Source organism: Muntiacus reevesi, chromosome 18, assembly GCF_963930625.1.
Source record: "Muntiacus reevesi chromosome 18, mMunRee1.1, whole genome shotgun sequence".
NCBI lineage: Eukaryota > Metazoa > Chordata > Mammalia > Artiodactyla > Cervidae > Muntiacus > Muntiacus reevesi.
The window spans coordinates 22,530,375-22,553,673 of record NC_089266.1 but is presented as its reverse complement, the minus strand read 5'-3'; the positions used below and the strand labels follow the sequence as shown (position 1 = coordinate 22,553,673).

Below are 23,299 nucleotides of genomic sequence, written 5' to 3'. Positions count from 1 at the left end.
TCTCTGTCTCCTGCATTGGCAGGCAAGTTCTTTACCACTAGCACTACCTGAGATGGCCGGTAGCATATTTGACTTTTTATATTAAAAAGCAAAAAGAATTAAGGGGGGGTTGGATTTTAATTTAGAATAATCTGCCTTTAGATTCCCAGATTTTACTTCCCAATCCTTTCTTAATAATGGAGAAAATAAGTTGAACATGCAATAATACCTTGCTTTATGAATTTCTAAAATGTTTATTGGAAATCATTTTATATTTGAAAGTATTAGAAGCCATCATAGTTTTAAGAACGTCTAATAAATTATTTTGGCAAGACAGTTTCTCTAATTTATGTAGCTTGTAAATCCTAAATCTTGTATCTTGGGAGTTTGTTTAATATAGGCACAACATAATTATAAACTAAGGAGTCAGGAACAAAATCTTTTCCTGGGATTTCTCAATTAGTTAGCTCTCTAGTTTAAAATTTTAGGTTTTAGTGAAGTGTGCTGGTTACTACGTTTAGCATTAAGTATAACTTTTAAAAATCATATTTTCACTTTATCAGATATTTAAACCAAAATTCTAAAAGTAATCATGAATGTGCATATTTTCTTACATGGGAAAAAATATCCATCCATCTTCTTTCAGTTGAATAAGTAGGGGATAATTTTTAGATTATATGACTGAAATATGTTACCATGAAGGATTTATTACCTTCTAATCCATTTTTTAAAGTAAAGAACATTTTTAAATTTATAGAAAAATTGTGACGCTAGTACAAAGAATTCTTTCATATCCTCAAACTCAGTTTCCCCTATTATTAATATCTTATATTTGTTATAATTAATGAACCAATATTGATACATTATCATTATTATTATTATTTGATGGTACCATCCAGTCCCATCACTTCATGACAAATAGAAGGGGAAAAAAATGGAAGCAGTGACAGATTTTATTTTCTTGGGCTCCAAAATCACTTCGGAAACGGTGACTGCAGCCGTGAAAGTAAAAGACACTTGCTCCTTGGAAGGAAAGCTATGACAAACTTAGACAACATATTAAAAAGCAAAGACATCACTTTGCCAGCAAAGGTCTGTATAGTCGAAGGTATGGTTTTCCCATTAGTCATGTATGGATGTGAAAGTTGGACCATAAAGAAGGCTGAGTGCCAAAGAATTGATGCTTTCAAATTGTGGTGCTGGAGAAGACTCTTGAGAGTGGGTGCCATGGACTGCAAGGCGATCAAACCAGTCAATCCTAAAAGAAATCAACCCTGAATATTCATAGGAAGGACTGATGCTAAAGCTGAAACTCTAATACTTTGGCCACCTAATGTGAAGAGCCAACTCATTGGAAAAGGCTCTGATGCTGGGAAAGATTGAGGGCAGGAGGAGATAAGGGTGGCAGAGGATGAGATGATTAGATAGCATCACCGACTCAATGAACATGAATTTGAGCAAACTCCGGGAGATAGTGAAGGACAAGGAGGCCTGGTGTGCTGCAGTCCATGGGGTTGCAAAGAGTCAGACAGGATTGAGCGACTGAACAACAACAACAACAATCTATTTTTAAGATTGCTAAGTACTCAAACTGGGTTTTTTTAGTTACAGTTCTTCATAATTTAACTATTTTCTTCCATATTACTATAGTCTATCCATTAAAAATTTTTTTTTCTTTTTCCAGTAGAAAATCAATGAAGTCTAGAAGTAGAAGTCCTGCATATTCAAGACACTCATCTTCTCATAGTAAAAAGAAGAGATCCGGGTCACGCAGTCGACATTCCAGTATCTCACCTGTCAGGCTTCCATTGAACTCCAGCTTGGGAGCTGAACTCAGTAGGAAAAAGAAGGAAAGAGCAGCAGCTGCTGCAGCAGCAAAAATGGATGGGAAGGAATCCAAGGGTTCACCTATATTTTTGCCTAGAAAAGAAAACAGTTCAGTAGAGGCTAAGGATTCAGGCTTGGAGCCTAAAAAGTTACCCAGAGGTGTAAAATTGGAAAAATCTGCCCTAGATACTGAACTGGTGAATGTAACACATCTAAACACAGAGGTCAAAAATTCTTTAGATACAGGGAAAGTGAAGTTGGATGAGAACTCTGAGAAGCATCCTGTTCTCAAAGATACGAAAGTACAGGGAACAAGAGACTCTAAACCTGTAGCACTGAAAGAGGAGATTGTTACTCCAAAAGAGACAGAGACGTCTGAAAAGGAGACCCTTCCACCTCTTCCCACAGTTACTTCTCCACCTCCTTTACCAACTACTACCCCTCCACCACAGACACCCCCCTTGCCACCTTTGCCTCCACTGCCAGCTGTTTCACAGCAGCCACCTCTGCCTCCTCCCCAGCCAACATTTAGTCAGGTTCTTTCTTCAAGTACTTCAACTTTGCCCCCCTCTGTTCATCCAAGGACATCTACTCTGTCCTCTCAGGCAAATTCTCAGCCCCCTGTACAGGTTTCTGTGAAGACTCAAGTATCTGTAACAGCTGCTATTCCACACCTAAAAACTTCAACGTTGCCTCCTTTGCCCCTCCCACCCTTATTACTGGGAGATGATGACATGGATAGGTAAGTCCTGTAGTTAACTGGGAAATTTTAACCCTCTTGATCTAACTGTAATGTAGTTTTTGTTCTCAAGCCTTTGTCAAAATTGTTCTGATGCATGTCTGTTTAGAATGCTTTCATGAATAGGAAATGCCTGTGATGTTTGGTTTTCAGTGGAAAAAGTCCTTATGTATGACATGATTAGGAAAAGAGAATTACAGTTTGAGGTTTAGTAATTCTCTCACAAGAGTATCAATAATTTTGATTTAAACTTTTAAAAATCATGTGTTTTTATCCTTAAATTTTTATGTTGAAAATTTTAGTATTACATTGCTGCAGAAAAATTAACATCTGTAGCCCTTCACCTAGATTGACCAGTTGTTAATTTCTTGCCTTATTTTTTTAAACTATAGATATTATGACATTTTTTAATAGTTTAGCATGTCTCTCCTAACAAGAACACTTTCCTATATAATCACAATACCTTTATCACCCTAAAAAACATTCATTTACTGAATAATATCAGTAGCATATCAATAATAATATACTAATATCCTAAGTGGTCCCCAAAATGTCTTTTAAATTGACTTTTTTTCCATCTTGATGCTTTAAAAAAATTATCCTTAAGAAGGAAAAGAACAATATGTAGAGTCTTTGCTAATTAGAATATAAATTCACAGTGTGGTGATAAGAAGAGCTCTCATTTTAATGAGTCCTCTGAGTATTGAGACCTGAAATGATTTGAAGCACAAATCTGATTTCATGGACGGCATTAGGAAATACATTTGTTTAATTTCTTGGTGGGCCTAGCTAGGCAAGTACAACCAAACTTGATAGAGCAGTGACATATACCTTGGCAGTCTTCGGGTTATTGTTTTTTCTATGGAGATTCTGCCCTCTTGTTACAGAGAATATGAGTTTCACTTAATACAACAAGTTTTCATCGTAAGCACAGAAATAAATATTATCAGTCGTGCATCCCAGACAAATTCCCAAGCTTCCATTACTTTCCAGGTGACAGCAGTAGTTTAAATAGTGATACATTTCAGCCCTTTAGGTCTATATTTTTTCAGACTACTCTCTGTGCTTTTTTAGAAGGTGCAAGTGCAATAAATGATGGGAAAAGAGACTATTTAAATGAATGGCTCCATTACTATATATAGTGGTAAATATGATTTTAAAGAAAAATTCCACATGCTCTTTCTAATATTAATAGGTATTAATGAATTCTGCCACATCCTGAGAACTACAAAGGAGAAGAAAAGAACCTGAAATTTATGTAGAAAAATTTGTTTGAGGTACACAATATACTTATCATAGATACAAAATATATATTTTTGTAGTTTTGTTGAAAAAGAAGTCATCCAGAGGGAATCTAGGCCACTATCTTTCCACGGGAACCTTGTTTAAATATTAGTTTACATAGTGGCTAGAATCATATCAGTGTGGCTAGGAATCTTCCTTTTGAAATGTTTACTTGGCTAACCAAGTAGACATTGAACCTATCTACCATGAGTCAGGGTAGAGTGCAGATTTGCAGAGGTGGAACCATTTTGATAGAAGGCACATAGACATTTCTATCTTTCAGATTCTAAATGAAAGGTAAAGTAAGATCATTCAGTGCTTATTTGAGTATGTGTAACTGTCTTTGAGAACACTCCGAGAGAGAAGTGAGAAAAATTATTTTCGTTACATATTAATTCTGATTTCAAAAGTATAACTGTTTCATTTAATAGTCCTTATTAAAGGTAGAAAAATGGAAGTGAAGATTTCTTCCAATATCAGTTTTATTTTTTCACTATGTACTAACTTAAAATTCAAGATGGCTTTTCTGTTTTTGTCTTCATTTACTTATTTGGTGCCACTCCTTCCATGTACCAGCTGTACCTTTCACATGAAAAACATTTGTTTATTAATTTAAAAAAAGGTTTTTTTGTCCGTGTGGCATTTGGGACCCTAGTTACTCAACCAGAGATCAGACTTGTGCCCCCTGCATAGGAAGCGCTGAATCTTAACCTCTGAACTGCCAGGGAAGTCCCGAAAAAATAATTTTATTAAGAAGACTTTTTAGGAAGAAATCTGAAAGTTGTGAATAGAACTTCTATTCCTCTGTATTTTATGTCATAGAAGACTGCAGGAGCTTAAATGTTGAAAATGTGACTTATACATTTTTTTATTGCCTGTAGTACTTTAAACATAAAACATAGAATGTAGTCATTAAATATTGATTATTTGAATAAATAAAACTGCTGAAGGAACCAGGGTCAGGGCTTGTGTGAAATGAAATTGGGCATGTAGTTAAGAAATTATTTGTCACATGGATGATATAAAGCTTGTATTAGAGGATTTGTCCTTTTGGGAAAAGAATTAATCTCTCTTTCAAACTTATGTGTGTGTGTGTGTATATATATAGTGTATCTATTGAGCAGAAGTATATAGACCCAGGTATCAAATGGAAGAGTGAATTTAATTAATGGTATTTGCAAAAATCTTTCTGATTGACAGTCTACAATTCCTGGTTTCTAGAAGCAAAGGCTTCCAAACATCCACTTTCATATAATGCATTCTTCACTGACAGCTGTTCATGGAGATATGTTTCTTTTAAGGAGATCATCCGTATGCATGCGGCTAAATTGCTTCAGTTGTATCCGACTCTGTGCGACCCTACAGACTGTAACTCCCCCTGCCCCGTGTCTCTGTCAGTGGGATTCTCCAGGCAAGAATACTGGAGTGGGTTGCCATGCCCTCCTCCAGGGGATCTTCCTGACCCAGTGATCAAACCTGCATCTCTTATGTTTCCTGCATTGGTAGGCAGGTTCTTTACCACTGAGCCACCTGGGAAGTCCAATCATCTGTATACTCTTCTTTAAATTTTCAGTTAACCATGTAGGGTTTTTAAAATGTTGTTTTCTTCTCTATTTTTTGAATAGCCTGGTTCATCTGGAGTGTTTTTTTTTTTTTTTTAATATTATTTTATTAGTTGGAGGCCAGTCACTTCACAACATTTCAGTGGGTTTTGTCATACATTGACATGAATCAGCCATATAGTTACACGTATTCCCCATCCCGATCCCCCCTCCCACCTCCCTCTCCACCCGACTCCTCAGGGTCCTCCCAGTGTCATCTGGAGTTTTATCAGACTTGAGTAGAGTCTACAAGATTCTTAAAGGCTGTATTTTTAAAGTACTGAACTCTTGTATAAAAGACCTATTAAATGTCAGATTTGAATTTAGGATTTTGCTAATAGAATGCTTGTTTTCTATTTCTATTTTATTAGAATGCTAATAGAGTGTTTTTAATGTGTTCATTCAAATTTTAATAGAAGTTTATAAAAATCAAACTTTTTAAACAACCTTCTTGAAGAGGAAGGAGATAAATGACCATATTTAAAGTGCATGTTTAGTCACCCAGTCTCCTCTGTCCATGGGATTTCCCAAGCAAGAATACTGGAGTGTGTTGCCATTTCTTCCTCCAGGCAATCTTCCCAACCCAGGGATTGAACCCATGTCTCCTGTGTCTGCTGCATTGCTGGCAGATTCTTTATTCACTGAGCCATCAGGGATGGGGATATTTAAAGTAGTTTATTTTAAATTTGAAAATTACAAAAATTAATTTTGGGGAATTCCCTGACTTTTCACTGGTTAGGACTCCAAGCTTCCACTGCTCTGGGCCCAAGTTCCATCCCTGGTCAGGGAATTAAGAACCTACAAGCTGTGTGACATGACCCAAAAACAAGTTAATTTTCTTTTTGTGTAGTTCATATGTAAATTCATTTTTTTTTAATTAACAGTAAAGACCTATAAGAGGCGTTTACATTGTACCTACAGAATAAATTCCAGCAACATAAATTCCAAGAGACTATCCATATTCTAAAATTTGAGTACTCTGGGATTTGACAACTTTTTTTTTTTTTTTTAGTTATACACAGGCATTAATGCAACTTTGTCTCCATGAGTGAACCCATCTACTGGTATAAATGGAGAAGCAGGAAATACTGATATTGATAGAGTCAATCAGTTCTTTCTGGTACTGAATCTTCAAGTAATGGCTTAGGTGTTCAATATTTCTTCCACTATGTTAGACCCTCTCTGCATCTACCATATGTTCTCAGAACTATATAGAGCTTTATTTTAGTGAGTACCCTACACTAAAGGCTAAAGACCATAACATTGCTAAGCATTGCAATTTTATCATTTTTATTTTATGCATCATTATTGCAAGGTTTTTGACACGTGGAATTTGTTGAAACAAAATTTAACCTCTGTTTAACTTGTGTGCTCTAAACTGGTAGTACATATCCCATCAAACACTCAATTCTTTCTTGAAATAGCATACTCAAATAAATTTTTTCAGAAGCAATGTACATCTTCACAATAGCAAATAATATTTGAACTCATAAAGTAAATTTTGGAGAAAATGAGATGTAAATGTAAAATATAGACTGAACTTACTTGAAATGATGGTGAAAAAATTCAGTTAATTTAATTCTAGTGACACACTACCAAGCTGGACTTTATTTTTGAATCATGAATTAAAGTTTATAAAAAGTATTTTGACATAGTAATTGAAAAATTAGGAATTTTCTTTTCTGAATGTCTTAAAAATTGGGGAAATTTAAAAAATCTATTGACATCCTGACCCAAGAGTTTTCTTGTAACAGACTTTGTTTCAGGGTAGAAAAATCTTACTGCAAGTTGGTGTGTGTTCATCACTATCAGTAATTTAACAGAAAATTTCAGATGATTGTTTTGCTCTACCTTGACTACCCCAGTTCTGGTTGATATGGTACAAACTAAATTCTATTATTTTGTATGATTTTTGAGATTAAAATGATGAAAAATAATAGGAAGTAGTAGCTTTTGAGATTGTGTTTCACACACTGAAGGTAGCAGTATGCTTTAAAAAGATACGTTGCAAGCTATATTATCCCTTAGATGCATTTATGGTTCTATGTAGTATTTATGAAAGCTTTCTCTTAATAACCACTTGCTGAAAAAGTAGAAGAGGTTCCTACTGTGGTTAGGATTCTCAAATCCTTTTTAATCTTCTGATACTGTGATGGAATACAAAAGACTATCATGGTTTTATTTCTATACATGAATTAGTATGCTGCCTGTCTTTTCTGAGGATGTGAATGGCACAAAATCCTTCTTTTACTCATAAGTAGAGGTGGTTAAAAAATTAGATCTGAAAATTGAATTTTCTATTCTAGTCCAGAAAAACCATCCCTTTTGTTCCCCTGCTGACTATTATAATTTGTTGGAGAGGCTTTCTGCTGCCAGTACTTTGTTGTTGTTGTTTAGTCATTGTTGTGTCTGACTCTTGTGACCCTGTGAACTGTAGCCCACTAGGCTCCTTTTTCCATGAAATTTCCCAGGCAAAAGTACTGGCATAGGTTGCCATTTCCTTCTCCTGGGGATCTTCCCAACTCAGGGATTGAACCCATGTCTTCAGCATTGGCAGGAAGGTTCTTTACCATTACCATTTGAGCCACCAGTGCTTTAATGATTCTGAAATAGTCTCTTGGACTCGTTCTCCTTAGATTCTTAGTTTGAGGGTTTTTTATCCATTTTGGGTAGTTGAATATGATTGCCTTTTCTTCCCAACCAGTAGAATAAATCAGTGAATTTTTCATTTATTTTGATTTCCAACTTAGCTGTATTTCTTACAAAATACTCTAAAATACTCTTTGCTTTTTCCAAGTTTCTCTCCATATCTTTAGTAACATAGTAGTATTATACTGTTGGGCTTTCGATCATTATTGAAATCTTTAGAGCAGGTTTGGTGACTACGCAGGTTGCCGTGGTGCTTTGCAAATTTAAGATTATAACTTCCTGTATTTTATTTCATCTCAATAAAAATCCAGATAGCATCTTCGGGAGGACATTAAAGAGTTTATTAAAGTTTCTACAAATAATATCCCAGGTCTTTTTTTTTTTTAATATACTATAGATTTCTCTTTGCAAAATCCAAGTCTCTTTAACTGTGATTAACTCCATTTCTTTATGTTATATTACAGGGGCTTTTCCCTTAAAAGTAAAATCTTTGTGATCTCTTAATAATCAGACATTACAATTTTTGAGTTTTATTTGCACATTCTTTAATTGTGATCGTTTTCTTTTTTTCCTCTCTGTTGTTTAGTCCGAAAGAAACTATACCTTCAAAACCTGTGAAGAAAGAGAAAGAACAAAGACCACGGCACCTACTCACAGACCTCCCTCTCCCTCCAGAGCTCCCTGGTGGGGATCCATCTCCCCCAGACTCCCCAGAACCAAAGGCAATCACACCACCTCAGCAACCATACAAAAAGAGACCAAAGTGAGTTTTTGGCAGGATCCAACCCTACCTTTGGACCACAACCTATACCATTAGGATCATAGAGGATTGGGCCTAATGTAGATCTTCCTTTATTTTCACAGATAAAATTATTTCATCTACATCCCCAGATACCTTGTCATGTTTTTTAGAAAAGTAATAATTTCCCAAATTCAAGTTTACCATGAACATTGATCCCATGGTATCTTTTGAGTTCATACTACTTAGAGTATTAAAGAGGAAAAAAATCCTTTTATACAGAGGATGTCAACCATGTACATATTAATGACGAATTAATAGGTGCAGGATTTTTTTCCCCTGAACTACATGAGTTGCCATGTCATAATGTAGTAGAATCTGAGTTTGCTCTTCTGATTGTTAGCCTTTTTCTCTTAGTAAGAAAAACAGTTGCCATTTATTGACCATATATTATTGCCAAAGTTTTACATTTTACTTTTATAGTAAGCCTATGATGTAGGGATTATTTTCCCATTCTATAGTTGAGAAAGCCAGTAAGAAGTTAGGAAGTAAGCAGCAATTCTATTATTTGATCTTATGTCTTCCTGAAGCAAAAAAAAAGAAAAATCTGAGCCACTATGAGAGACTGTTTATTATCTTATATTATTTGATTCCTGCCTTTTTAATAAAGAAACTGATAAAAGACTGAGGAATCAAAGAAATCATCATAAAAGAATTCTGTTTTGTTCTTTGTATACACTTAGGGAATTCCTTGGCATGGTTAGTACTCTGAGCTTCTACTGAAGGTCATGGGTTTGATTCCAGGTTGGGAAACAAGATTCCACAAGCTATGTGACACAGGAAAAAAAAATACACTTAAATTTTTAGAGCAACTTTTTTGTTTGTTTTCTTTTTTTGTTTTGCCTATTTTAGAATTTGTTGTCCGCGTTATGGAGAAAGAAGACAGACAGAAAGTGACTGGGGGAAACGCTGTGTGGACAAGTTTGACATTATTGGGATTATTGGAGAGGGAACTTATGGCCAGGTATATAAAGCAAAGGACAAAGACACAGGTAAATAATGCCAAAGAATTCTAGATGTCAGAAGGTGAAAAATTTAGCCATACTGCTGTTTTAAGTGAATTTAGCAAAAGTAAACTTCGAGTTCTAATTTGGTCTCCAAAAGTTACAAAATAGACTAAAAATTTCCAAAAACATAGTATAATTATTATCTTCTAAAAACCTTCCTTCTGGTTGTCCATTGAAAATGTTTTGGGGGATTTAAGAAAAGATAAAATTTGTAAGTTGCTCTTTGTTTGGTAAGGAGTTAGTCCTTGAAAATAAAATGAAGTAGTTGAATTTTTGGTATATTTTAATCCAAAATTTTTAGGCCTAATTGAATATTGAATTAAAATTTTAAAGTCATTTAAAAATCAAAGATAAGAAAGGGGATGTAGGGATTTTTTAAAAAAACAATATAAAAGTATCTTGCATGTAGCATTAAAATAGGCATTAAGTTTATCAGAGTAAGAGCATATATTGGTTGATTCATGATGGTGGCCAGAAAATGCTAATTATGATAAAACTGTTTGAATTTGCTGTAACAGGAGAGCTGGTGGCCCTGAAGAAGGTGAGACTGGACAATGAAAAAGAGGGCTTCCCAATCACAGCCATTCGTGAGATCAAAATCCTTCGTCAGCTGATCCACCGAAGTGTTGTTAACATGAAGGAAATTGTCACAGATAAGCAGGATGCACTGGATTTCAAGAAGGACAAAGGTACTAGCAAAGAATCATGTTTCTGTATGGTAGATTGGTACATTTTATTTCCCTTAACAGGTGTACTAAACAAATCCAGCTTCTTTAATTCGTATCAAAATTAAGATGTTAATACATTGCTCTCCATCCTCATCAGTGTACTCTTACACTTTTGAAATGATTGTTAATCATTACAATTAGAGTGCTGTAACACATAATAAAGCCAGCACATAAAAAATGTAAGATTCTCCAAGCAACATTTTGAAGTGTTCTTTTTGGGTTTTTTGTTTTTCACAAAGTATAATAATAGTAATGAAAGTTAAAACCCAGATTAGACAGTTATTCTCATTTTTACATCCTTCCTTCATTTATGCTGTGCTTAGTCACTCAATCATGTCCAAAGCTTTGCCACCCCATGGACTGTAGCCCGCCAGGTTACTGTATCCATGGGGATTCTCCAGGCAAGAATACTGGAGTAGGTTGCCATGCCCTCCTCCAAGGGATCTTCCCAATCCAGGGTTCAAACCCAGGTCTCCCACATTGCAGGCAGATTCTTTACCATCTGAAGCCACCAGGAAAGCCCAAGAATACTGGAGTGGGTAGCCTAGCCCTTCTCCAGGGAATCTTCCCGACCCAGAACCGGGGTGTCTTGCATTGCAGTTGGATTCTTTACCAGCTGAGCTACTGGGAAGCCCTCCTTCATTTATATGCATCTTTTTTTTTTTTTTTTAAACGTAGCTTTGTACTCAAACAGTTTAGAATCCAAAGCAGGTATTTCTAAAACAATTTTCTTCAGGTCACATTGTGGTTTTCCTGGATTTGTAACTTGTCTTTGGGGATTAAAATTGTAGTAGTCTATGAATGACATCCAGCCAACTTCTGTTAAAATAAATCTGAAGGTTTAGAAATGGGCAACTGTAAAGAGATGGCATATGTGAATATAGCCTGGGATATTAAGAGAAAATATGATTGAAATATATAAAATTAGGAGGGTATTGGTTAAGTTGGACTTCTTTATAGAGCCTCAGAGACATTAGCATTAAGGGAGTAGTATCTCTTGAGTTTGGTAGAAGTAGTTTTAAAGAAAAGGAAATTCTGCTTAGATAAATTTATGAAAGTTAGATCAGAATAGAATTAAGTATACTAGGTATATTTCTGGGTGTGTTTTTTAACCTTTTCTGATTATAAAAATAATACAGAGTAAAAACGAGTAAGAAAATGTTAATTGATTGCTTTTGGACAGGTGCTTACTTTTATCCGTATCATTCTGTACTGTATAAGTAATTTACTATATACTGTTCAAATTCTTTTTCTTAAAAAAAAATCATAAAATAATTGAGGATGTCCTTGGCAGTCCAGTGGTTAGGACTCCATGCTTTCACTTCAGTGGGCATGGGTTCAATCCACGGTCAGGGAAACTAACATGCTATGTGAAATGGCCAAAAAATAAATTTTGTTTTAATCACAAAAAAATAAGTGAAAGAATGGATGTGATGCATGCCTATTGTGGAAGAAATAAAAATACAGATGAATAAGAAAAGGAAAATGACAATCACTTCTCTCCCACTCCCTTTCGGTATACTACCATCCATAGAAAATCACTATATAGTATTAACATTTTGGCATATTTCTTTCTGGTACTTCATAGATATTGTATTTATTTTAACATAACTGAGATCAAGGTGTATTTAGTGTTTTATAACTTGCCATAAGCAATTTCCTGTATCATTAACATGTTTTAATGACTATGTATGAAGATAAATGAATCCAAATTTAATTTCACCAGTCCTTGTTGAGCAATTAGTTGTCAGTTTAAAAAAATATTATAATAGCACCACGTTGAGCATCTTTGCATAAATCTTTGCATTTTGATTTATTTCTTAATATAGTTTCCTAGAAATAGAATTATTTGGTGAAAGAAATTTTCATATTTAATTTTAGATTGTATAATAATTTATGTCCCACCAGTGAGTCCCATCTCACTTAATCCTCCATAATGTTGAACTTATCTTTTTAAAAAACTGTTATCTGATAGGTGAAGTATGAGTGATACCATTATTTTGGATTGCATTCCAGTTTTTTCCCTTGTCTATGAATTTTACTTATTTTTCTCTTTCTTGAGTTGTCTCTTTGTATCCTTTATCCACTCCTCTTTTGCAATTTTAGTGTTTTCTTTTTTGTAGGAGGGCTTAACTAAAGCTAAGGTATTCTTTTAATCCAGTGGTTGTTAACTTTTTGACAGCCATGGGCCTTTTAAAATATGGGAAAAAAATATATATCTCTCATGGATTCATTCTTCAAAAAAAACGTTTAAAATGTTATATGCTGTTTCAGAGTCCTTGAAGCCTACCCTCTAGACTAAGAATCCTTGCCTTTATGTTACTGAGAGAAGAATTTTAGACTGGATAGATCATAGTATAACTAGGTCTAGTGTTTCGTATGTCACAGAATTTGCCTCTCTCATGCACCATGCTGAAAGTGTAAAGAGAATGTGGATTTCAAATCTTTTACAATTCTCTTAGCCTTTTACCTACTTTTAAATTTAGGATGTTGAATTGGATGATTCATTTTTCTTTTGATTCTTAAATACTATAAATTTCATTAATAGTCTGTACTACATGCAGCTCTGGCACATTATGTGAGTGCTGTTAACACTTCTGTAAAGATGTCTACAAAAGTAGTCTTAGACAGTGTGTAACAAATGGGCATGGTTGTGTGTTACAAATAAAACTTTATTTACAGCAGTAGACAGAAGGGATTTGCCCCAAGCAATCTGTAATTTGCCCACTGATTTAGATCATAAAAGACTAGTTATACAACTTAACTGGGGGAGTTGTCCCCTTCAAGACGTAGGTAGTCCAAAGACCACCAGACTGTGGGTCAGAAGATTAATTCAAATAGTAGTTCTGTTATTTATTATTAGAATGGGCAAGTTACTCAATTGCTGGAGTTTTAGTTTCTTCATACATACAATTAAACATCTTTTTCTAGAGAGCTTATGGTCAACTCCAAAACTATATAAAAATTAAGGCATTGTTATTTCAGCATCCTTTTTCTCTTTTCTAAATTTTTTCTTTTATCCTATGTAGGAGCCTTTTACCTTGTGTTTGAATATATGGACCATGACTTAATGGGACTTCTGGAATCTGGTTTGGTGCACTTTTCTGAGGACCATATCAAGTCATTCATGAAACAGCTAATGGAAGGATTGGATTACTGTCATAAAAAGAATTTCCTGCATCGGGATATTAAGTGTTCTAACATTTTGCTGAACAACAGGTAACATAATAACCATATGAGGTTAAGCATTTTCTCCCTCTCTTCTGACACCCTTAGTTTCAGCTAATTAATTAAGAGTTATAGATAGACCCAATAATGCAGTGTTTGTGTTTATGTACATCTGATGTCTGTATCTTAGGAACAACTTGTGATGGGATATCAGCAGAGTCTCAGACACAGTCTTGGTAAGGAGCTAAAGGAGATAGGATTGTAAAGGTATTTTTTATTTTATTTGTAAAGGTTTTTTTAAATGCAAACATTTTAAAGAATCACTCGCATCCTGCAGGAATATTCAGAGAGCTTTTGCCATAGTTAGTAATACTTTTGTGGTCCTAGGCAAATTCCTACACACATTGAGTTCTTAAGGAAGTTCTCTGTTGTTTCATTGAGAGAAACAAACCTGCTCTTATAGCTGCTTTTGAGACTTTCTTAGTTATCGAATTTCAGAGTAAACACAGATGTAGTTGGGGACTGACATTTTTGCCAGCACTTACTCCTGGGTTTTAATAGTATAGACGGACAGGAATTTGGTAAAGAGCAGTGTTATTTCTTCAGAAGTTTTTATCATCTGCTTCCTTCCTCTTTGGCTGTTTGCTTAAAGTGAATTGGTGATATCATTTGTTACTCACAGTAGCCTTGAGTAATAGCCCTACATATTGAAGAATAAAAAGCAAGTCTGGAACCATTGAAATAAGGCGAGTGTTGGTTCTGTAGGTAATTAGGCTATTTATAGCCATCTTTGTCTGATGCAAGGAGATCCAACCAGTCCATCCTAAAGGAGATCAGTCCTGGGTGTTACTGGAAGGACTGATGTTGAAGCTGAAACTCACTTTGGCCACCTGATGCGAAGAGCTGACTCATTTGAAAAGACCCTGATGCTGGGAAGGATTGAGGGCAGGAGGAGAAGGGGACGACAGAGGATGAGATGGTTGGATGGCATCACTGACTCAATGGACATGAGTTTGGGTAAACTCCGGGAGTTGGTGATGGACAGGGAGGCCTGGCATGCTGCAGTTCATGGGGTCACAAAGAGTTGGACACAGCCGAGTGACTGAACTGAACTGAACTTGTCTGATGCACTCTTTGTATTAAATATTTCTGTTCAGTTCTGTTTAACAAACATTATCTATTAATATATGAGAATATAGAATGACTATGACATGTTTCCTATCTTTGTGGAGTGGGGTGACCAACTCTTCAGGGTTGCCCAGGGCTGTCCTGGTTTTAGCACCTAAAGTCCCATGTTGGATGGTTGGTCCCTGGAGAGTTGCATTTAGTGGGAAGCTAAACAAATAAATTGCTTATTTCTATAAACATTTATTAAACTGCCCCCTACCCCCGGATTTGGGAACAGGTGGGAAGATGTGATTTCAAGGAATGAATAGGAATTGACCAGAAAGAATGACAACAGAGGGTTACATTTCTAGGCAAAAGAGATTGAATTTACAAATTCGCAAAATTTACAGAAGCGCATAAATGTGAAAGTAACATAACATGTTTGAAAAACTGGAAAAGGAGTCAGTGTTGCTAGGGCAAGAAGAGTGAAACACATAATGGCGAGATGAAGCTGGACAGTTGCAAGGAACCAATTTAAATTTTATTTGTAAGAGACAGCCATTAAGAGGTGCTGGGTAATTTTTTGTTTTCAAATTATACAATTAATGCATTATTTCATTAATTGTCCAAATTATTATAAAATTATTATTTGTACTTAAATACCTTTATGAGATAAAATGTGATACTGAAAGATTCCTTTCTGTCACTATATCTGTGACCCACCACAGTTCTTATTAAAGATGGACTTGGTTAAAACCATCTATATATACAGTAAAAATGCATCAAAAACTTTAATGATGATGCCTATCATCTTGCAGTTTTCTGGACTATAGTTTTAATATACTTTCTTCTGTTCCTTTTGCTCTTCTGTTAGGGGATGTGTAAGGCTAGGAAATAATTGTAGTCCTGTTTGGTGTCCATTCTGGTGGGTCCAGCTCCTCTCTGTCCCTAACTTCCCGAGTTCAGAAAGCTGGTGAGCTTCTAGACTAAAGTGAATTTTCTTTTCAGTTTTCAGAGCAGGCTACAGGAGTCTCATGGTCTAGTCTGATCCAACCAGCCTCTGCTCTTGCCCTTTTAGTTCTGTCTGCACAGAGACTTTTGAGTGAGATGGCATAGAGAGGAGTCCTCAGCTGGATGAAGGAGGGAAAACAGTTGATGAGAGAGGGAGGATAGCAGGGTTGGGCTTTGTGATGTTTGTCTTAATTACACAACTATAAATGAAACCATATTATTTTAGATATAAGAGAGACCAATTAGTCTTCTGCTTTAGAAAAGTCACTGGATGGTCACTATATAGGGTGTGGACTGGGGGCCCACAGACTTATTAAAAATATAAGAAATGGTCTGAACCTAAACTAACCAAGGCATTGCTAGTAGAGGATGGACAGCATGGACTTGGTAGATCAGAAGACTTGATGAGAGAGTGAATGGTGGGGAATGAACCAGTGTACTCACAGATTTCTCACTTGAGAAACTATCTAGATGGGCAGCACAGTGATCAATATAGGGAATAAAGGAAGAATAGGATGCATCAGGCAAAAGAGGAAACCCCATACTATAATATATTCAGGGCATTTTAATATATCCAGGGTAGTGATATCAAATAGGCATATGATCACATGGGAGTTTCAAACCAGCAGTGTAGATTCAGGAGTTTACCAAGCATAGAAAAGATATGAGAAGATGAGAAACTGGTCAGATAGATCAGAAGAAAATAAGGAAATATCATGAATGCAAAATTGGCAGGTTTAAGAAATGCGAGGTTAAAAAAAAAAAAAAAAGAAATGCGTGGTTATAGATGTCAGGTGATGTAATAGGTTTTAAGACTCAAGAAGAGAATCTGAAAATAAAAAGGTCAGTGGTAAAAGTGTGGGGTAAGTGGGTAGGTAGCATAATTAATGGGAAGGTAATTGTAGTTGTGACTTTTATTGTTTGTTTTTATTAATTTTTTATTAAGGATGCAGAGCTTTGAGCATACTTAAATGCTAAGGAAAAAGAAAGTCAATAAAGAGGGGAAAGTTGAAGATTCAGGAAAGAACCAAAGTAATTTAAAGAAAGGAGGTTCTAGAGGAGATGGCATCAAAGCTAGAGGTGGTAGTACTGATTATCCTTGAACAGGAAAAGAGATTGACACTTTTTTCCTGTAATTGAAGGAAAAGGAGAAAGCAAGGTTAGAGGTGTGAATAAGTATAGGTAAAACAATGTTAAATAGCTCCCACTTGATGACATCTGTTTCCAGTGAAGAAGGTTATTTACTGAGAGTAAGAGGGTATGGGGATGGATTAGGAAATAAACTAGGTTCTGGTGATATTTAGGTCTAGCTTGATTTTCCATAACCATATATCTATTGCTATTTTTTTAAATAAATTTTTTTATTTCCACCATCTTTTTAAAATTTTTATTTAAACTTAATTAATTAATTAATTATTAATTATATTTATTTGTTTAGCTGTACTGGGTCTTTGTTGCTACACGTGGACTTTCTCTAGTTGCGGTGTGCAGTGACCGCTGTCTCACCGCGATGCAGGCTTCTCACTGTGGTGGCTTCTCTCTTTGCGGAGTGTGGGCTTAGTAGTAGAGGTGCACAGGCTTAGTTGCCCTGCTGCAAATGGAATCACCCCAGAGCAAGGATTGAACCCGTGTTCCCTGCATTAGCAGGCTGATTCTTAAACCACTGGATCACCGAGAAAGTGCCTCTATTGCCATTTTAATTTTTAAGTTGTACCATAGTAGAACTTACCTTGAGTCTTTGGATCAAAGTAAGGATGCCAAGGAATTTGAGGAACCCTTTTGGTCTCAATATAGGACTTAAGACAGCTATTTCTTTCCTTTTTGCTTTTCTCAGAAATTGTTTATAAATTGAACTTAAAATGTGATGAGGTATGGGACAAGTGGGTAAGGTGCCCATTATCTTTATTAGGAATGTTGAGTTGATTTAATGTAAAATTTTGTTGCTAGTAGTTACCTGGTTTTAATATTTTGTCCTGTTGCTCAGATTTTGAGGAGCACCTCATAGAATAGCCTATTTTCCCCCTCTTCTATCTCATTTTTCTGCTAGATCTGAGCTGTCAAACACCTGTGATATCCCCAGTCCTTTAAAAATAGTCAACTGGCTTTTCATTCCCCAAGAGGTAATACAAACTGTACACAAAAATTGAGATAGGTATGATTAATCCAATAGTTAATTATGGTTTTTAAATAGTTTCCCAGCATTTTGTGTTGCATTTTACTAAAATATTACTTGATTCACTGTCAAAGGAAGGATATTTAGCAGAGTGAAACATAGGTGTGGTCTCTTTAACATTAGCATTATATAACAATTAACATTTTGCTGTATTTGCTCCCTTATTTTTCTGCCTTACTTATTTTAAACCAAATTATATCAGTATGTTTGACCCTAAATACTCTGACAGAATTATTATATATTATTTTCTAACAGTCCATATTTTATGTTTTTTCAGTTATGTCAAAAATATCTTTTGTAGGGAGTTCCCTGGAAGTCCAGTGGTTAGGACTTGGCACTTTTACTGTTGTTGCCCAGATTCAATCCCTGGTTGGGGAACTAAGATCCAGCAAACCCCATGGCGTGGCCAGAATAAAAAAACAGTCTTTTGTGGAGCTAATTTGTTCAAGCCAGAATCAGTCAGGGATTATGAGTTGGATTTAGTTGTTAGGACTCTTAAATCTCCCTTGATCTGAAATAGCCCATTCAGTTTTTCCCCAACCATAAGTATTTAATCTAGCAGGTTCTAGTCACTGTTGTTTGCCAAGAAATAAATACTTAGTTAAGGAATCAAATCCAAAAACATAATAGTAGTCTAAAAAAAAACTCCCTTAGGCTTTGTGGAATGGTGTGGTCAAAGAAACTTAATCTGGGAGAGTTACCATTAAGAGCAGAACGAAAAGGTTTAAATTCACTTTTGTAATTCCTTTAACTCCTAAATTAGCACTTGACTTTTGTGTGTGTGTGTGTCTCATCTTGCTGCACATGGGATCTTAGTTCTCCGATCAGGGATTGAACCTGTGCCCCCTGCAACAGAAACTCCAAGTCTTGACCGCTGGACTGTCAGGGAAGTCCCAGCACTTTTTAAGTGTAATTTGGAAGCTCCTGTTGTTACTTATGAAAATAATTATTTTTTGTTTTACAGTGGGCAGATCAAACTAGCAGATTTTGGACTTGCTCGACTCTATAATTCTGAAGAGAGGTGAGTCATTCATCAAAATTACATGTGGGAAATAGGAAAAAGTGCTTTTTATTCTTGGATATGCTAGTATTCTGTAAATTGCAGTAACTGAAGAGTTCCATAATTTTCTAAACGTGTTACCACCTAGATTTTAGACAATTCTTTCTGAATTCTTGAACCGCTTTAGACTGAAATAAATCAACCCCAATTGGAATGGAAGTTATTTCTTCATCATCTTCTGTCCAGTTTACTTTAGAACTGTTAGGTTGCTATGGAGCTGTTTTGATGATCCCATCTCCAGTTGACAGCTGTTTCAATTTGCATTTAATTATACAAGTATTTTTCATCAGCAACCATTGTAAATTTATGTCATGGTTGTATTTTACTTTTCAGCCGTCCTTATACAAACAAAGTTATTACTCTGTGGTACCGACCTCCAGAACTTCTGCTGGGAGAGGAGCGTTATACACCAGCGATAGATGTTTGGAGCTGTGGGTAAGATTCCTTTCATCTTTTTTTTTGTTTCTAACTGACATACTGATGAACTTGTGTCGTGTTTTATCTCTCCATTTGTTTTTTGCAGCTCTTCTTTAAGTTCAAAAGGATAGGGATCAACTTTTAGCCAGAGTTCAAAGAAATCTGTTAAATATTTCTTAATATCAGACACATAGTTTCAAATAAGATTCATAGATTGCAATTGATATCTCATCTTTTAATTTTAGATTCCCCCTCCATCTCTCTTAGGTCCCCCTCCTTATAATTTTTTTTTTTAAGAAGAAATTGGTTTATTTGTCCTAAAAAGTTTGTCACCATCTAGACTTTGCTGATTACATCCTCATGGTGATTTTTTTTAGCATAGTTCTCTTTTTATTCCCTATAAATTGTAGGTGAATTCAGGTCTGATTCCCAATACCCACTGACCCTGAAACTATTTTACAGGTGGTTTTGTGTACTTCTGACAGATCACATAGTCACTTGTGAATCCTAGTTGGGAGTAGGAAGTGGTGGGAGCCTCTTGTCCAGAGTACAGGCAATAACTGGGTGCATTATCTGTAGAAAATTTAAAAACAATTTTTAAAAATCCATTACAAATTAGTCAGCTTTTTATTATTCTCTTACACAGGCAGTTCTAAACAATGTCTAATAAAATATTCATCCCTATTGGAGTGGAGTTACATATATCACACACCATTTTATGTAATATGTAATTGTCTCGTTTGGAAGTGTTGTTAGCTATTAGTGGTCTGCATCCATCAATTCATTTAGGTTTTTTTGTGGTATGATAGTCTAATCATTTCATTCTTTCTTGGAATAAAGAAAGGTTATCTATTTGGCTAACCTTGGGTACAGATGATATTGAAAAGGCTTAATTAGGAAGTTACCTGGCAGTCCAGTGGTTAAAACTCCACATTTTCACTGGTGAGAGCATGGGTTCAGCCCCTGGTCGGGGAGCTGAAATTCCACAAGCCGCCTGGGCGGGGCCAAAAAAAAGTTTTTTAAAGGGTTTTATTAAAGGTTTAAATCTTTCGTTTTATTTACCAGTTTTCAAAATAATAAGGTGGCTTACTGTTATCTTCCAAAGATGACCAAAGAGAGGTTGTTTGGGGTTTGATTTTTAGTCATTGTGGTCATTTGGTTTTAGTGTCATTATGAACTCATGGATTTAAATATATTTGACATGTTTTAATTCATTAGAGTTATCATCCTTATTCCTCTTCAAACTACCCAGTCTTCAGTCATTGGGAGTTTATTCAGGTTAATTCTTGGGACCTTTTGACTCAGCCACAGGGGAACTGATAGCCTCTATTGTTTGCTGGTTCTGGTCTCTTCTAGTTCATTTCCTGCCACAGACCTGGAATTGGCTGTTTCTCTGAAGGTGTCCTTTTAGTAGAAAATTATATTTAGAGACCACAGTTTGTATGTTAGGGGTATAGACATTTTAAATGGGACTTGTTAGTTAATTGTTTCTTAAGCAGTATTATTTATATATCCACACTGACCTTGACCTCCACACTTTAGGATTCTGACACATATACTTCACAGGGAGCATATCACTTTTTTCCATCCTTTATCTTCTCTATTAATGTCATTCTTTCAAAGGAGAACTACAGGGCTTTTATTTCAAAATTCAAAAGGGTGATGGAGAAAGAGCTTAATTTCTGTAGTAGCCTACCCAACTCATGAAGCTTTAGTTAAATTTTACTGACTCAAGCTGGGCGTGTTTGTGTTCTGGACTATTTGCTTTAACAGTATTAGCGTTTAAATTGTCACAGCTAGGCTCTAAAGTTAACGCCCCATTAAGATGCACAGGGAAAGTTCATAGCTCTGTTGGTATTATTTCTGTGCAATCTACCACCTCAATGCAGTAGCCAAGTGTTGATTACATAACGATGTCTTCCTCACTGAAGGACTAGAAACTGAAAACACAAAAACACAGTTGAAAATTAAAATTGTAGAAAATTATGCTTTCTTTAACAGCCCAGCGACTCATCGAATTGAGATTTTGCTTGACTTTTGATGTGCACTTAATACTTTGGAGATCCGTGGTAGTCTCTCTGAAGATGTTTTTGTGGAATGTTCTTGGCAGAATTAATCGATGGAGCAGAGCAGTTCAGTGTGAAAATCAAGGGAGAAACCACACAGACTAGTACAACACATTGTACCTAGAGTCTGTAAACTCAGCAGGGTTGTTCTTTCTGTGTTTTATTTTACCTGTTGTGATAACACTGTATTTGGAATTTGATTTGGCAGTTAATATTAGAAACAAATTTTGCTTGCACTTTTCTTTCTCTGGATAAGTTTCGAGAGACTATTGGAAGTAAGAATTTGAGGTTAACAAATGCCAAAAGAAAATTGCTGATAACTTTAAAAGCTACGTTTGTTTGCTTTCTCAAATTTTGTCAAGCTAAAGAATTTCAAAGTTAAACTGTATTATAGTCGTCTCTTGTATCCACAGCAGGGTTGTGGATACAACCTTCATGCAAAATCCTGGGGATGCTCAAGTGTGTTATATTAAATAGTGTAGCATTTACATATAGCCTATACACACCCTCCCACCTATCCTCCACTATATTTTCAGTCATCTCTGATTGCTTATAATACCTAAACACTGTAAATGCTCCAATAGCTGCCAGCATGACAAATTTAAGTTTTGATTTTTTGAAGCTTTCTGGAAATTATTTTCTGAATATTTTCAGTTCATGGTTGGTTGAATCTGTGGATATGGTACCTACAGATATGGAGGGCTGTCTGTAAACACTGGTTTCAGGAGTATTTGTAAATAAATCTCATTTCAGAACACAGGCCAGTAAAGAGATTTGTTGTCCCTTTTTTTTTTTTCTTTCCTTTTTGAAAAAAATATTTCAGGTATAAAAAGTATAGAGTATTGATGTAATTTTTTTCATATTTTAAATTTATTTTGAAATAATTAGAAAAGATACTAGGATAATACAAAGAATGTTAGTATAGCCTTTATTCAGATTTACTAATTTTTTTAACCTTTCAATTGAGATTTATAATAAACTGCATATATTTAACATGTATAATTTAAGTTTTGACATTGGTAAAACCACCACCACAACCAAAGTAATGTGCCGCAAAATTATCCATGTGTTCCTTTGTAGTCCCTCTTTACTGTCCACGTCATCCCATTCCCCGCACCCACTCTTCTGCTGTCTTCTTTAGATTGATTTTTATTTCTAGAATTTTGTGGTAAATAGAATCATAATGTAGATGTTCTTTTTTCACACTGGCAGCTTTTACTCAACATAATTATCTGAAGATCATTTATGTTAGTTTTACTGATTTTTAACTTGCCACATTTCCTTCTTTAAATAATTTTATTTGTTTATTTTTGGCTGTGCTGGGTCTTCTTGCTGCATGGACTTTTCTCTAGTTGTGACTAGCGGGGGCTAGTCTCCAGTTGCAGTGCTCAAGCTTCTCATTGTGGTGGTTTTTCTTGTTGCAGAGCATGGTCTCTAGATGCATATATATATAATATATATATATGTACTTATATATAATATAACATACAGTATATTCCTAGAATAATATGTATGTTTGTATATGTATACTGTATATCTTTTTTCCAGGACCATTTCAAAGTGATTTTATATGGTAGTGATGGTGGTGTAGTTGCTAAATTGTGTCTAACTCTTGTGACCCCGCGAACTGTAGCCCGCCAGGCTCCTCTGTCCTTGGGATTTCCCAGGCAAGAACACTGGAATG

General features: G+C 35.4%; 1 protein-coding gene and 1 pseudogene across 7 annotated transcripts in view; both read left to right on the top strand.

Moving 5' to 3' along the window:
- Positions 1 to 23,299, top strand: part of LOC136149795 (large ribosomal subunit protein eL19-like) — a 239,275-nt pseudogene that overhangs the window by 179,438 nt on the left and 36,538 nt on the right.
- The window catches only part of CDK12 (cyclin dependent kinase 12), a 51,746-nt gene that overhangs the window by 4,392 nt on the left and 24,055 nt on the right, over positions 1 to 23,299 (top strand). For 6 of the 7 annotated variants that reach the window (XR_010659611.1, XM_065908660.1, XM_065908662.1 and 3 more), the window contains exons 2-8: positions 1,664 to 2,548; positions 8,666 to 8,842; positions 9,731 to 9,870; positions 10,404 to 10,574; positions 13,643 to 13,832; positions 19,037 to 19,093; positions 19,466 to 19,567. Coding sequence is in view for 6 of the 7 variants with exons in the window: in XM_065908660.1 (XP_065764732.1) it covers positions 1,664 to 2,548; positions 8,666 to 8,842; positions 9,731 to 9,870; positions 10,404 to 10,574; positions 13,643 to 13,832; positions 19,037 to 19,093; positions 19,466 to 19,567 (1,722 nt within the window). In the remaining variant the exon portion in view is untranslated. The remainder of the gene's footprint in view (positions 1 to 1,663; positions 2,549 to 8,665; positions 8,843 to 9,730; positions 9,871 to 10,403; positions 10,575 to 13,642; positions 13,833 to 19,036; positions 19,094 to 19,465; positions 19,568 to 23,299) is intronic. The other variant, XM_065908657.1, reaches the window with a different exon arrangement.